This window comes from Antechinus flavipes, chromosome 2 (genome assembly GCF_016432865.1).
Source record: "Antechinus flavipes isolate AdamAnt ecotype Samford, QLD, Australia chromosome 2, AdamAnt_v2, whole genome shotgun sequence".
Taxonomy (NCBI): Eukaryota; Metazoa; Chordata; class Mammalia; order Dasyuromorphia; family Dasyuridae; genus Antechinus; species Antechinus flavipes.
The window spans coordinates 86,953,849-86,969,744 of record NC_067399.1 but is presented as its reverse complement, the minus strand read 5'-3'; the positions used below and the strand labels follow the sequence as shown (position 1 = coordinate 86,969,744).

The 15,896-nt window shown below is 35.3% G+C and overlaps 1 protein-coding gene across 3 annotated transcripts in view; it reads right to left on the bottom strand.

Moving 5' to 3' along the window:
- The window catches only part of EML4 (EMAP like 4), a 144,111-nt gene that overhangs the window by 72,475 nt on the left and 55,740 nt on the right, over positions 1-15,896 (bottom strand). For all 3 annotated transcript variants that reach the window (XM_051975174.1, XM_051975175.1, XM_051975173.1), the window contains exon 2: positions 9,002-9,184. In XM_051975174.1, coding sequence (XP_051831134.1) covers positions 9,002-9,184 — 183 coding nt within the window. The remainder of the gene's footprint in view (positions 1-9,001; positions 9,185-15,896) is intronic.

The following is a 15,896-nucleotide window of genomic DNA, read 5'->3' as shown; positions in this document are numbered from 1 at the left end:
TATCTAGCATGATTCTTACTTCCCTATGCTACTTTTATATGTATCCTGTTACCTGACCTTGTTTATTTCTATCTTCTGTACCTAATTTTCTGAAAATCTAAGTTATTCAATAACCAACATTGTTCTTTTCAGAAAACTCCTATTTTTCTTCCTCATCAGAATTATTTCTTTGTCTGAAACATATTTATTCTTGACAACTAGACATTCTTTCTGGTGATAGGACTAATACTTAACAAAATTTCCCTAATGTAACTTCTTTCCCTCACTTACAATGTGGGGAGGTCTAGGTCCCCCTTTCATAAACCCAAGGATGTTTTCCCTAAACAAAATTAAAATTTTGCTCCAGGGAACAATTCCCCAGCTTTTGCATATGCAGTTTTTCTTGGTCATACAAAGGCATAAAAAGTACTGGCAAAGGCAGTTGGGGCCCCTCAGTCTTGGTGGATTTAAGAAAATGCTGTGAGTAAACAAATCTTCCTCTGATGACAGATGCTTTTCCATATGGAGAAAAGGAGGACTGCAGTTAAAGAAGCTAAATGCCACTGTTCTGTCATTACATTTTTGTATTAGGGTAAATTAAACTTCCTTTTGTTAACTGTTCAATGACTTGTGAGTGACTCAAATTTTACCAGTATCAAACCTAAACCAAGAGTCCTGGCATTAGGACTGTTTTAATACTTGCCAGAGAGAATTTTAGTCTATGATACTGTTATTTAACCTCCCTCTTGAAACCTACTTTCCCCAAATCTAGAATATATGTCAGGTTATTCCCAGTTTTCCTGTTTTCTATCATAAAACAGAAGACAGAATTTTCATTTCTCTCCAACCTTCATCATTAACCAGTCTTTTCTTGATGGTGAATGTAACTGAAAACATTTCCTCTTAATTACTATATCTTTTGAAGGATGAAACCATTGTCATCTGCTATACTAATGACAAAAGCCACTTTTGTTTCTTTTCTCTACCAGCTTTCCTCGCATCTAATTCCTAAATATTATCATGTGACTATTATCTTCTTTATATATAATGCTACCCAACCTCAGTTACTTATGAATAAAGAATAGCAAACTCTATTCTATAGGCCAAAAAGATCCATAGTTCAGTCACCGGTCTCATCCCCAAATTTTATATATACTTGATCAGATCTGCTGCCACTCTGTCTTAGTACCTCTAATTCATCTTATTTGTTGCCTATAAAGTATGCATTTATGTATAGACATACGGGGGGGGGGGGTAGGACTTTACTATTATTTCCTTTTTTGGATCTTGAACCTTATGAATATTTAAGTGATCCAAATGCCAGTCTTCTTACATTTCAGCAATTTTCTATTATATCTAGCTTGATGGATATATCTTGGCATTTCCCCCCAACTTTTCCCTCCAAGTAACACTTCCATACTAGTTTAAAGACCCTTTCATTCGCTACCTAAGAGAGAAGGCTAATATATATTTACCAGCTGTTAAGTATGTATCTCTAGACAGGAACCTTTTACTCCTATAATTTAAGCCGAGGCCTGTTAAATCCAAATGCCATTTTCAGATCAAATTTGATCCTTTCCCATCATCTCTTTAGACTCCAAATATGTTTCTCTTCTGAATTCCTAAGTCTTCAGTGATTAGAAGTGAGGAATCATCCACTATGTCCTTATAAGGACATTCTGTCCTTATAATTCTGTCAATATAATCTCTAACTAGGTGAATAAAAAATTGGGAGGTTCTCAAACCCTATAGTATGTACGTACACACACACACATACGCGCACACACACACACACGCACACACCACACAACAAAACTCTATACTGTCAGACTAATAATCACCTGCCTCCGTACTTCTCAAGAAGGAATCACCAAATATGAATACTCTTCCCTTCTTTCTTTGATTTTTCTGTATGTTTCAGTAGAGAACATATATGGATCTACTTTATCATTCCTTGGAAGGAAGGTATAGTTGCTTCCTCCTTTGAGTACCCATCTGTTCCCACTAGGTAGTCTCAGATTTTTGTTTTTTTTAAATGCAGAAATGTGCAGTGGTCCTTCTTCCTCTCCTTTGTTCTATTATTGTACTCTTATTCCTCTCATTTTCTACATTGAAATCTTTTCCCTTTTTATAGGAATGGAAATTTAGTAACACATAACTGTTCCTGATAATAAACTATAATTTGCCACGCTCACCTTCCACTTCTGACCCACTAATGTATTTTTCTCTCTTATACTAGCAAATTTTTATCTTTTTATTTATACCATGCTTTTTTTTTCCTGTAATGATCTCATCACTAATTCATTTTTCTCAACTTTTAAAAACTATAATCAACAGAAACATGTAGTCCATTCACTCCAAGTTTCTGTTTCTCTTCATGTCAAAATTTCTTGACATCATCTCCTACTGCTTCCTCTTTTCCCCTATGGTCTCTGATAATGAAGTACAGCCTTCCTTCCTGTTAAGGCTAGTTCTTCTATGAGTGCCCTTGATCCCATATCCTCTAATCTTCTCCAACAGATTGTTCCCTCAATCAACACCCTTCCATCCCCAATCTTTATCCAATCAACTGGTTCCTTCCCTGAGGATTCCAACAGGCCTAAATCTCCCCCACTCTTTAAAAAACAAACAAAAACTTTCACTAAATGGCAGTGTTGTGGTAAAAGCCAAGTGATACTATCCGTATCTGCTTCATTCAGTAATCTTATATTTATTTAATCAATGAAAAACAATGTCAAATCTCAAATTTTTACTTCTGGTTAACCATGGTGTGTGCGCTGTCATTTCTCAAGTGTCCTTTGTAATACTTCCTATCTTTGGCTTGTTGGCTATTTCCTGGTTCAAATGTTTGACTTCCACTTTCAGGAGAACTGTTTGATTCATCTAAGTTTATATGACTTTGTACTAGTAGTTTATCTTCACACACAGTGCCTTTGGACAAGATTCTCAAATTACATTCATTTGGTCACCCTTCCCCCCAAAGGGTCCTAATGGATTTTCCAGGCACCAGCTGTGATACAATCTGTCTTCCTGGTAGTCAACAACAACCAAAATTGCTTTAGCCCTTTCCCCTTTCTCCACAATACAGGTAATTTTATTTGGCACAGACTAAAATTTCACCTAGTAGCTTGGGCATATGGTACCAATGTTTTTCTTCTGTCAAAAAGAAGCATTTTTCTATTGGAGAAGATAATTTTAAAAAATCATACAGCTAACAATAAAAAGTTACCAGGGAAACTAATTACCACCCAGTCAAGTGGTCTAGCATATTCAGGAGAAACTCATAGCCCAAATAAAAAAAATAATAATAGTTAATATTTATGTAGCAATAACTAGGTATCAAGACACCATGCTAAGCCCTTTACAATCATCTCCTCATTTGATCCTCACAACAACCCTAGGAGGTAGGTGCTATTTTATTATCACCTCTATTTTACAGATGAAGAAACCAAGGCAAACGGAAGTTATGTGACCTGCCTATGGTCAAAAAACTAGGAAATATCTGAAGCTGGATTTGAATTCAGGTTTTCCTGACTGCAGGTCCAGCACTCTATTCATTATGTCATCTAGCTTTTAAGTTTCCTGCACACTGAAAGACATAACACACAAAACATAAGAAAAATAAGTAATTGTTTCTGATTTTTTTTATAAACAGAATAATGCTACTATACTACCTTTCACTCTCAATATTACATAGCTGATCACATGCATTTAGAGAGATCTAAGGTTAAATCAAGTTGCACACAATAACTACCTAGTAAAAGCCTGACATAATGGTTGGCTTCTGCCTTAACACCAAAATTAATAAAGGGCTATTTTAAAAGTTCTGCCACTGAAATTTAGAAATAAGAATACTACATAAGAAAAGAACATTAAAAAACTCCTTTGGTATAAACTCCCAAGTGTGCCAGAATCATATTTAAAACTAACCAGGAAATGTTTAACCAAATAAAAATATATCAAAACGTAGACAATGTGAATTTATGGTGACCTGTAGATGTAGTTTCTATTTGAGTATGATACTACTGCTTTGCATGACTGCTACAATGTGAATTATCCACAAGAGAGGATTATAACAATACAAATCACAATTTACCTGGATTCAAAAGTTCACACTGTTCACATTAAATTAAAACATAGCAAAAGAAGCTTTTTTTTCTTATTCTTAGTTGGACCAAAAAAAAAAAAAAATCAACAAATAATTCCTTGATTTTAAAAAGTTTGTGAAATTTCATAATTAAAATTTAATATGTAATCAGATAATAGTAACCTTACAAGGCTTATTCCAAATATTTATAACACAAATATATTGTCTAATATCATTATTCCCAATACTTGATCTATTTTTAAACTTACAAATGCCAAAACCCGACAGTCATTAAAAATTTTTTCTTGTCGCTTTCTATAGTAGTCTATATATATACCGTTTCCAAGATAATGGAGTCTAGGGTTGCCAATGATAACATTAACAGAATTCTGTTTGAAATTCCATTATCAATTCTATAAAGATATCTCAGAGGGTTAACGTTTTTCCTAGCTAAGGAAAACGTCACTGTATCATACTTCAATGAATCTATAATTTCATTTGGAATATTCCCTGTGATGATGTAGATGGCACTTAAACTGTGGCTTTTCATATTGAGACTTCTGTGTATACTCTCTCCTTAACCTGCCACAAAGGGTTTTCCCAATGTACTGGGGACCTTCTCATAGTTTTCTTGACACCAAGGATATTTTCTAGCTTTACTCTTTACACATGATCCATCTTCTTCTCCAGACAATGAATTATCTACCTTAATTTATTACAGTTTTGAATTTATTTCAATAATCTTTTATTAATCCATTTTAAAGATAAAATGATCAAGACACTGGTTTCAAGTAAACGGAAAGACTTAAATGTCTGTGAAAGAATTCACAAACAACACCAGGCCAATAGCCTCACATAATATCATGTTACATGAATTGGAGTAAAAGAAAGCTTTCAAAATATTAATTTTTAAAATGTTAGTTTTTCCTACAGATGATAACTGCCAATTTGATATTTAACATTTTAAAAAATATTAAATGCCTATTATGTGGCAAGACACTAATGCAGGCATTAAAGGTGAAAGAACAAAAAATAAGACAAGTTCTTGTACTGCTTACATTTTGGTGAAAACATCTAATAAATAAAATACAAGTTAACTAGGAGGAGGAATAGAGGGCTCAGCCTTTCACCTGAGCCTTGATTAGTGGATGTCAATTATCACCAAAATTATGTCTGCTCCTCTTCTCCACTAATACAGCCATCACTCTAATTCAAGCAGATATTGTTTATTTCCCACACCAGCAATTTTCTAATTTGATTTTAAGACCCTGTTATATTCTTAAAAATTCTTAAGGATCTCAAATTCTGTAGGTTATATCTACTGGTGTACTGGGAAATGTTTAACAACAGGCTCTTTTTTGGGGGGGTGGACGGAAGAAGAAACACATACTCTTTTATGTTTTATCTACACTATTAACATCTTTTTCTATCATTTTCTTAAGTCTAGACAATTGATAAATAAATCAAATCCTAATCTGTAGAGTTTAGTTTCTAAGGTGGGGGGTTCCACATCAATTTCCAAATTATAAATGTTCATACTGAAAAAAAGAGTATTGGCTTTCCCAAGTCAAGTTCAAGCTAGCACCAGTTTGGGTGCTCAGCTAACTTTACCTTATTATAAATGAAAACATGAAAATAATTTTGACCTCAAAGACTACTTGAAAGTCAAAGGATCCTGGTTAATACAAGGGCTGCTTTTCTAGATGATTGTTATAATCTCACAAGCAGTCTGCCTTCTTTAAGTCTCACTTCTTTCCACAACCCATCTATCATATGGCCACCAAACTGATATTCCCAAAACACAAGACTAACCAAATTTTGAATTTCAACTCAAAAGCTTTTGGGGCTTGCACTTGCCTCCAAGAAAAACAATTCGGTCTTCTTTTTAAGTATTTTCTCTCTAATTCCAGCCTATCTTTCCGGGTTTACTGAAGATTCTCTTCCTACCTTCCAGACACAGTTTTCTACTTGCTATCCTCATACAAGACATGCCATTTCCCACTTCTGATTTACCCAGGCTATCTCCCATCTCTAAAAAAAGCATTCTTCCTTCATCTTTGGAAATTATTTACTGTGTGTGTGTTGTGTGTGTGTGTGTGTGTGTGTGTGTGTGTGTGTGTGTACATATTATATATAGTTTTCTTCCAGTAGGATATGAGATCCTTGATGGTAGACTATTTCATGTTTTCCTTTGTTCCTTTGTTAAGTAGATTAACAAATGCTATGGGAATGAATGAATGAAAATTAAGGGAAAGGGAGCGAGAAGGAGGGAAATAAGCATTTATTAAGTGTTTGTTGTGTGATAGGAACCACGCACATTATAAATATTAATACACCTATCCTCAAAACAACTCTGGGAGGTAGATTCTATTATTTCCCCCACTTTATGGTTTTGAGGAAACTAAGGCAGAAAGAGGTCAAGCAATCTGCTCAAAGTCAAAGCTTTTAAGTGTTCAAGTTTAAATTTGAGCCCAAGTCTTCCTGACTTTAAGCCCAATGCTTTAGCAATTATACTGTCCAGATGTCAGACAAATGAGATAACACACTGCAGTTCTGAGGGAAGCCTTTTAGAAATACATGAAAGCAGGAAAAGCAATATTGATTTCAGTGAATAGCCAGCAATCCAGTTTTGCTAGAACAGAATTCATAAAAAACAGTGTGAAATAAGTCTAGAAAGGTAGATGGCAGCCAAATGATGGAGATCCTGAAACATTTATCTGAAGATAAAATGATTAGTATTTTATCTCAATAGCAATAAAGAGATAGGCAGTATAAATTTTGGACTGACTTAGTCACATCTATACTTTAATGGATGTTTATTTTAAAACTGTGCAAGGAATTGTCAAAAGAGAAAGAGAGACTAGAGGTATGGAGACCAATTAGGAAGCAATTCGAACTGTGCAGGAAAGAGATTCTTACTTGCTTCTGTAATTTTCTTAAGTGTTGATTCTTGTTTAACTTTTTAAATATAGTAGGGAATGGTGGTGCATGTCTATAGTACCAGCACTGCAGTTGTGGTAGATAATTTGAGTTAGGAGTTATAAGTTCCAATAGGGCTAAAGTTAATCAGGTGCTCACATTAAGTCCGGCATAAATATGACAAGCCTTAAGAAGCAGAGGGCTGCCTAAGGAGGAGTAAACTGGCCCAAAATGGAAAAAAAAAAAAAGAGCAAATTAAATCTTCCATGCTGATCAGTATAGGATTGAGCCTCTGAATGACTACTGCATTTCTAATGCTTGGGAAAGATAGTGAGATCCAATCTCAAAATAATCAAATATGCAAATTAAAAAAAATCCAAATGTACAAATTTATCTATTTGAAGACATCTCTTTACAGTACAGTAACATTTATCAAGCATCTATTATGTGTCAGGCACTGTACTAATAAGTGCTGAGGACACAAATAAGAAAAACCAAAAAATACCAAAAAAGACAGTCTCTTGTCTATTACTATATATTGAGTTTATAATCTGGTGAAGTGGAACATAAGAGTGTAAATGATGGGAAATGAAGGGTTAGCTGGGCATCTGAGGTCTCTGGACATGAAGATTGTGGGAGGAGTTTTTTTGCTCCATTTTTTAGTGCTTCTTTTAGGAGGCAGAAACTGAAGGATTCCCTGAGATGATAAGTTTTCTAGTGAAAGAGGTGGGGAGATGGTAAGTTTTCTAGTGAAGGAGGTAGGGTAGGGTGTGTAGCTGATGAAAAATGAATCTTGAGATGCCTTGCATTAGTTCTTTTGTCATCTGCTTTTTACAATTGGTATAGCTGTTTCAGAGGCTCATGAAAAGCTATATGTAAGAATGGCAATTTCATTTACAATCCTCTTTTTCTGTATTACTATTATATATACAGAAATGTCCATTTTATTTTAATAAGAAAAACCAAAAAATACCAAAAAAGACAGTCTCTTGTCTATTACTATATATTGAGTTTATAATATGGTAAAGTGGAACATAAGAGTGTAAATGATGGGAAATGAAGGGTTAGCTGGGCATCTGAGGTCTCTGGACATGAAGATTGTGGGAGGAGTTTTTTTGTTCCATTTTTTAGTGCTTCTTTTAGGAGGCAGAAACTGAAGGATTCCCTGAGATGATAAGTTTTCTAGTGAAAGAGGCATATGCGTAGTTCAGAATAAAGAATAAAAATTAACTGAATGCCATGTGTTTGTATGTGCGCATGTCTAAAAAGGAAAAAAAGTTTTTTTTTCTTCCTGATTTTGATAAAAGCTGTCTCCTTTCAAATGTCTCATTTGAAATAGAAATAGAAAAATCTCCCATTATTAACAGGAGAAAATATGTTAGAAAGACAGCTTTTAATGGTGGGAGGAATGCTGAATTTTGTGCTTATGACTCAGGCTCCAATTTCAATTCTCCCCGCCAGGACAAATCACTGAACCTCTCTAGGCTTTAGTTTTTTCATCTTGTAAAAATAATAAATTGGAATAGATGACTAGAAGTTCTTTCCAGCTCTAAAACTACAACCTCAGAAAAACTATTTGCCCATTTCTCTCATTGTTGAGGTTAAAACAACATCTTTTCCTAGTCAGACATGCCTGTAATGATATATCTATGCTTCCTTTTGAAGACGGTACATACATACACAAGCTTATGAAAGGGCTTGGAATATCTGCTTCTTCTATGTAGGTTACCACTAATCTTTTCTGACTAAATCATTTAGAACAACTTTGTCATAAACTCATTCAAGCACCTACTATCACAAATTTTGAATTGGCAATAAAGTTCAGTGTGCTTATCTAACCCTCAATATATAAAACCTAAAATAAATTAAAAATTAGAAGGAACAACAAAACCTCCAAATAAATTTTTATTGATAACAAACTTAAGCAGTAATATGTTTTACACATAGAATTCTAATAGAAACAGTATCAAAAAAGAATAACCTATTTCAAAGGAAATATTCCTACTACTTAATTACCTTTACTTGAGGCCGTTTTTTTCACAGATACCACATTATCTTCAGAGATTGTAAGACGCCTTAACACATCAGCTAAAGCTGCCTTCAGAACTGTGATTTCATCTTCTTGCTGCTGAACTCGCAACTCAAGGGCAGAGAGACGATCTTGGACATCAGAAGTACTTGTAGCAGAGATACTATCATCTATTAAAACAATAAGGGGAAAAAAAAATCTTCAAAATAATTTCCATAAGATTAAATCTAAATAGAAAAACATAGTAGGTAAATTAATTTTTAAAAATATGAAAACTAGTAGGAATTTATTCTTTCATAGATTGACTACTCAATTTGTTCCAGTTGAAGTTTATTTCATAATTTGAAAATGAAACATTTTAATATAACAATAAATTGTCCTGACCAAAGTTTTCATAGGATGATTACTAAATAACACACAGTATAGCTATACATATTTTATTTCTGCTTCATCTCTAGATAGATAGGATAGAAATTGTTTTCAGAAAATGTGGTATCTTATAAGATAGTAAGCTTTCCAGAGAATCTTTGATCACTGTAAATTATTTTCTCAGCTTGAAAATATACTGTGAAATTATTTGTGGGTTGCTTTGTCTTTTTCTATTCTGCATGAACTAAAAACATATTTATATTGCTCTTTTGAACCCAAGGTCAATGTCCAGAAAGCCCAATATAACACAAACTCTGTTTGCATGACCACCTACCCTCAGTGTTCCCAATACAAATCACATATACACATACCTCTTCCATTTTTTGGAAAATCTATTAATCAGGGAAGAAAGGAATTTAATTTAATTAATGCTATGTTCAAATACAGTTTTCTTCCCCTAAGGCAATTGGGGTTAAGTGACTTGCCCAGGGTCACACAGCTAGGAAGTATTAAGTATCTGAGGCCATATTTAAACTCAGGTGGCTCCTGACTTACAAGGCTGCTGCTCTATTCCCTGTGCCATCTAGCTGCCCAAGTTATGACTTTCTCAAGGACTACAGATTATTAAGTGGGGCTGCCAGTGGCAGAGCTTTCTGAGTATTAGTCTATGTCAGTTAGAAAATGGGGGTGGGATACAGAGAGGACTGGCGAGACTTACATGAACTGATGCTAAGTGAAATGAGCAGAACCAGGAGATCATTATACACTTCGACAACGATATTGTATGAGGACATATTTTGATGGAAGTGGATTTCTTTGACAAAGAGACCTAACTGAGTTTCAATTGATAAATGACGGACAAAAGCAGCTACACCCAAAGAAAGAACACTGGGAAACGAATGTGAACTATCTGCATTTTTATTTTTCTTCCCGGGTTATTTATACCTTCTGAATCCAATTCTCCCTATGCAACAAGATAACTGTTCGGTTCTGCAAACATATATTGTATCTAGGATATACTGCAACATATCCAACATATAAAGGACTGCTTGCCATCTAGGGGAGGGGGTGAAGGGAGGGAGGGGAAAAAAACTGGAACAGAAACAAGTGCAAAGGATAATGTTGTAAAAAAAAAAAAAAAATTACCCTGGCATGGATTCTGTCAATATAAAGTAATTATTAAATAAAAATTAAAAAAAAAAAAAAAAGAAAAAGAAAAAGAAAATGGGGGTGGGGAAATAGCGGAAGGGGGGGGGGCGGGGCGGAGATCTGTTTCTTACTCTCAAGCCTGTAAAGCTATTCTGCCTATACTTTAGCTAATCTGTATTTAAAGGGAATAATAATGTGGTCATATGTACAATGGCCTAGAAACTTATATGATAATGCCTAACAATTGCATTGTGTCAGAAGTAACAAGAAATTTAATGCATTCCTTTAAACTTCTATAAAGCTTAAATGTAAGAGAGAAATTATTATTAATCATTCAGAGTTTGTTAAAATAGTTTGAGTCTCGCCACAACCCAGTGACATAAGCACTATTAGTTATTGTCACCATGTTATAGCTGTAGAAACTGAGGTCTGGAGAGATTAAATGACTGATTTATGGTCACTGTAAAGTGACCATATTTAAGTAAATGTGAGAGGTGGCATTTGAACTTGTTTTCCTGAAATTCAAATTCTCCCAATTATTCCACATTGACCAGTTGGCATCAGTATGAAAAATGGACTGGGATCAGAGACATGATTCTATGAGAGTATCACAATAACCACAAAGCAAAGTGATGAGGAACTAAACTAGCAGTGTGGAAGTGGGAATAAAAAGAAGGCTGATGTTTAGAAAGAAGATGCCAATCAACAAACATTTACGTTTCTCTGATATACTGGGTGCTAGGGATAAAAATTTTAAAATTTCTGCCCTATAATATCATAAAAATCAATAATTTTGAAAAACTAAAGAACTCTGATCAACCACGATACCAAAGAATGGATGATGAAAACTGTTATCCCACCTCCTAACAAAGAAATGACAAGCTAAAATAAGAATAAAAGATATTTTTTGCATATGGTCAATATTCCTTGAGTATGCATTTGTTTCAAGGACACTGTTCTAATTTTTTCTGGAGAATGTAATGGGCTGAAGCTCTCCTTGCACTGAGGTCCCTCTTAGCACTTGAGACTAATTAACAATTGGACAATACTCTATTGTCCAATATATGCTTGGGGAAAGAATGGCTCTGCCCACTCTGTGCAAATGGGGTATGTGTATAGGAGATAGCAGAGGATCTGGTGGGTTCCTGTAGCAATTGATCTCACTTCCTATCACCATTCCCCTTCACCTCCGCAAAGAATAAAGATCAAGGATTTTCCCTTATTCTGATTTTGGCTGATTTTAATATACTCTGGGTGCTAAACACGGTCATCAAAGGGATAGAAAAAAAAATTAGAATTTTTACAAAGTTAATAAAGACCATGTCTTCAAAAATTCTATAGGGAGAGACAACATGAAAATATAAAAGTACATTTATACATTTGGTATACATGTAAATACAGTTATACCTTTCATATCATCATTCGGATATATCATGATTTAGCACAAGAAATTAAATAGATGTGTGTGTGTGTGTGGAGATAGCTAGGTGAACAGAGCAACAGTCCTGGGGTCAGGAGAACCTAAATTCAAATTTGACCTCTGACACTTGATACTAGCTATGTGATCCTGGCCATGTTACTTAAAGCTTATTGCCTTGCCCAAAAGAGCAGGAGGGAAAAGAGGGTAAGGGGGACAAAGAGAGACACAGAGAAACAGAGAATGTAATTTTGGGGAGTTTTGCAGAAGCCAGATAATACACTAAGGCTAACAGACAACACAAACAATATTAAGAAACTCAGAAATGCAGAAACTATATGTATAGTATTACATAATATCAACACACTTTCTTTTAATACCACAAATATGCATAGTTTATACACATAATACACAATATACACATAAATATACCACAAATATACACAAGTTAAAATATGATCAAATACTTAACCCAAATTTTAGAATAAGGTAATATAAACACCCCATAAAAGAAAAAATTCAGACTTCTCTGGTATGAAGGGAAGGCCAAATTTTTTTATACAGATTTTCCAACAATAATGCTGCAACCCCAATCCCTGTGATATGGAACACACTCAGTCTCTATCCCAGAGGCTATGGGTGTTTAGAGAGGACTTAGTCTCTATTGTACAAGGGCTTTTGAGTTCTTTTCAGGGCCTCTTTGGTGTTCACCTTCGCCCAACTCTGATCCCTGGGGCTTTAAGAAACTGTAGCATGAATGTATAGCTACACCCCAGTAAACTGTCTCAGCAGACTAGTTAAACCAGGTTGAACGAAATTAATTGTTTTGATTGTTGATTTGGGGGATGTCTATCCAAGCATTTGAATACTTTCCCCCCAAGTGGAATTAGGGAAGGAGATCAGTGTTTCAATGGCCATGAAGGCAGCTGAGGTACCAAGGTCATCCACTGCATCCTGGGCCTTCGCTAGTCATCTTGACTTTCTGTCCTGCCACTGGAGCTTCACAACTCAGGAAGAAAGAATGAAACTTACAACTTTGCTTAATTCTTAAATTCACCTCACCTGTAATGTCACAGTTTATATTAGGAAACAAAACACAAACAACTGGAACACAAAAGTCTTTCTGGCTCCAAATACAGCTCTTTATCCACTGTGCTATGCTGCTCTCTCCAACTTTTATTTCGCATACATATATAAAATTGACATAGAAGGGAAATAGTATCTCAATTTTGAGAAACTAGTAGTAAGGCAAGTTGGACTAAAACTTCAAACAGAATATGTGAAGAGAAGTAATAAGATTGGACAGGTAAGCTTGGTCAACTTGTGAAGGGTTTTAAATGCCAAAGAATAGAGTTAGCACTCAATCCTAAAAATAACAGTCAGTGGAGTATACAAAAGGGAGGAATTACTGTGATTGGGACAAATAAGAAAATGATAACTGACAACAGAATGAATGAATTTAATTCTTTTTCTGTTTTCTCTGCAAAGAATAATGACTTGTAAATTGTAAATAACAGAAAAAAAAAAAAAAACTTCCATGAGAGCTGTTACTCAAAAACCATAAAGAGTTAGTAAAGGATCACCTACATGCCATTGATAAATTCAAGTCACCTAATCCAAGAAGAGCCATAGTCTTAAGGAACTGAAAGAACTAGCAAATGTCATTGCTGAGCCATTGTCTATGATATTCGAAAGATCACGGAAAATGAAAGAAGTGCCCACAAGACAAATATCCCAGTTTTAAAAATTGGGACAAGAATAGAATACCAATGATAAGTCAGTGAGCTTGACTGATTCTTAGGGAAATTTTCAGGGTATCATTAAAGAGATGGGTGACCAACATCTAGAAAAGGAATGGTGATTACACAATTCCCATGGGTCTTTCAAGAACAGGTCATGACAAATAGGTTATTTCTCCTTTTGACAGGATTACTCAAATTAGGGGATGAGGGAAATGGAATGGGCATAGTATCCTACTCTTTAGCAAGACTTTTCATACTATTTCTGTGGAGGAGGGCGGGAAGGGGGAGAGAGAGAGAGAGAGAGAGAGAGAGAGAGAGAGAGAGAGAGAGAGAGAGAGAGAGAGAGAGAGAGAGAGAGAGAGAGAGAGAGAGAGAGAGAGAGAGAGAGAGAGAGAGAGAAAGAGAGAGAGAAAGAAAGAGAGAAAGAAAGAGAAAGAAAGAGAATGCTAATACAATCAGATGGACTTGGCCTTGGCTGGAAGGCTGGACTGAGAAAAACAGTGGCTGGCCCTGTCCTGTTTACATTTTATTTAGGATTTAGGTGATGATATAGCACATCAAACTTGATGATACCACATCACAAAGAACAGTTAGTAGTATCTGAAAAGGATCTTGAAAGATAAGAGCATTAGACTAAATCTAAGAAGATGAAATTCAACGGGGACTAAATAGAAATTCTTGTATTTTTGATGCCAAAACAAAACAAAACAAAACAACAAAAACCTACTTCATAAGTACAAAATGGGGCATGGATAGGTAAATTTTTTTTTTTTAAAGTCAGGGCTTTCAGGTAGCCCAATGTGACTTAAAAAAATCTCTAATCTCTTTGCCAGGCAGTTTTTCTCTCACGTGAGATACTTCATGTTTCATGAAGTAATTTATTTCGTATTTGATCAATTCTAATTGAGGGGAGGGGCCTGGAGAAACTACTTATGTTTTTGGAGATCTCTGTCCATAAAGACCAGGCTAAATGGAGACTTTGACAGGCACCTGGGTCAAATCAAACACTATTATTAGGTTTCTAAAGCTATAATCTCTGATGAGGCAACTTTCTTTAGCACTTTTGAAAAGTACTTTCTTGACCACTGCTGGGCCCATTTTTGCTATTGAATAGATATGTGCAATAATCATAATATTGTCCTTTTTCTAAGTTTATTACGAAATGGGTGATACAAGATGGTTTCTTTAGCAAAATGGGTGGGATTAAAGAGGCCTTTTATATTATTAAATGGAAAAGGCAGCTTCAAGAACTTTCTTACCTCGTTTCTTTTAGGTGTCAGAGCCTCTTGAGAACAGGTTTCTAACTATGTCAGAAGTACTGATGCTTCCAGTTCCAGCTCTGACAACTTGCCTCCTCTACTAGTCCAAAAGCCTTCATCTAGATGGGCTGGACTCCTGAAGAATACCATTTTGTTTGATTTACCAATGGCTCCAAGACAAAGGAAACGTGCAAATTGAACTCCAATAGTAATTAATCCATATATGGGGGATTACCTTAAGGGATATAGATTCTATCATAATCTTCCCCATGGGCTTAACTGAGAATTGAAAGGCTAGTGTGTGACAGAGCCCAGATGGATTTTTGGGATAAAATCTTCATCTTTCCTGGGTTCGTGGCCAGGAACTAGTCTGGGTCTGGAGTGTTATGGGCCAGAACTTGAAATAAGATGATAACTCAATGGAATTGATGGAAGCAATGCTTGTGTGCTTGGGTTTGCATCTTTGAGAGTTCACACATTAGCTCACACGTGTTCACCAAGTATGGGAGATACACAAAGTTAACTTTGTAACTTTGTGAGTTCACACCTCCCATAATCCTACTCTCAGAGGAGTCAACCTTTGAAAGAGCATAAAAACAGCTGAGCTCAGTCAGCAAAGTCCATTGAAAAGATTCAGAGTGGAGGATAATCAGTTCAGAAGAAGTCACTTCTGAAGACTGACAGAGTGAGAGTTCAGTCAGGAGATTGAGCAGCTAATCTGCAGTAGGGCAGAATCAGGATTCAGAGAAAGGTTGAAGCTAGCAACAAGAGCTCTCAGATACAAAGAAAGCTAAGTGGGCTATTTTGGAAGAAACAATAAAGAACTACTTTAACACGTGGCTGCATTTTAAGTGATTATTGATCAAACCGAAACTAAGGCTGCCTCCAGAAAACCTCCCTAAGAAACCTGCTCCCACAGAGAACGATCATATTATATAAAAAAGAA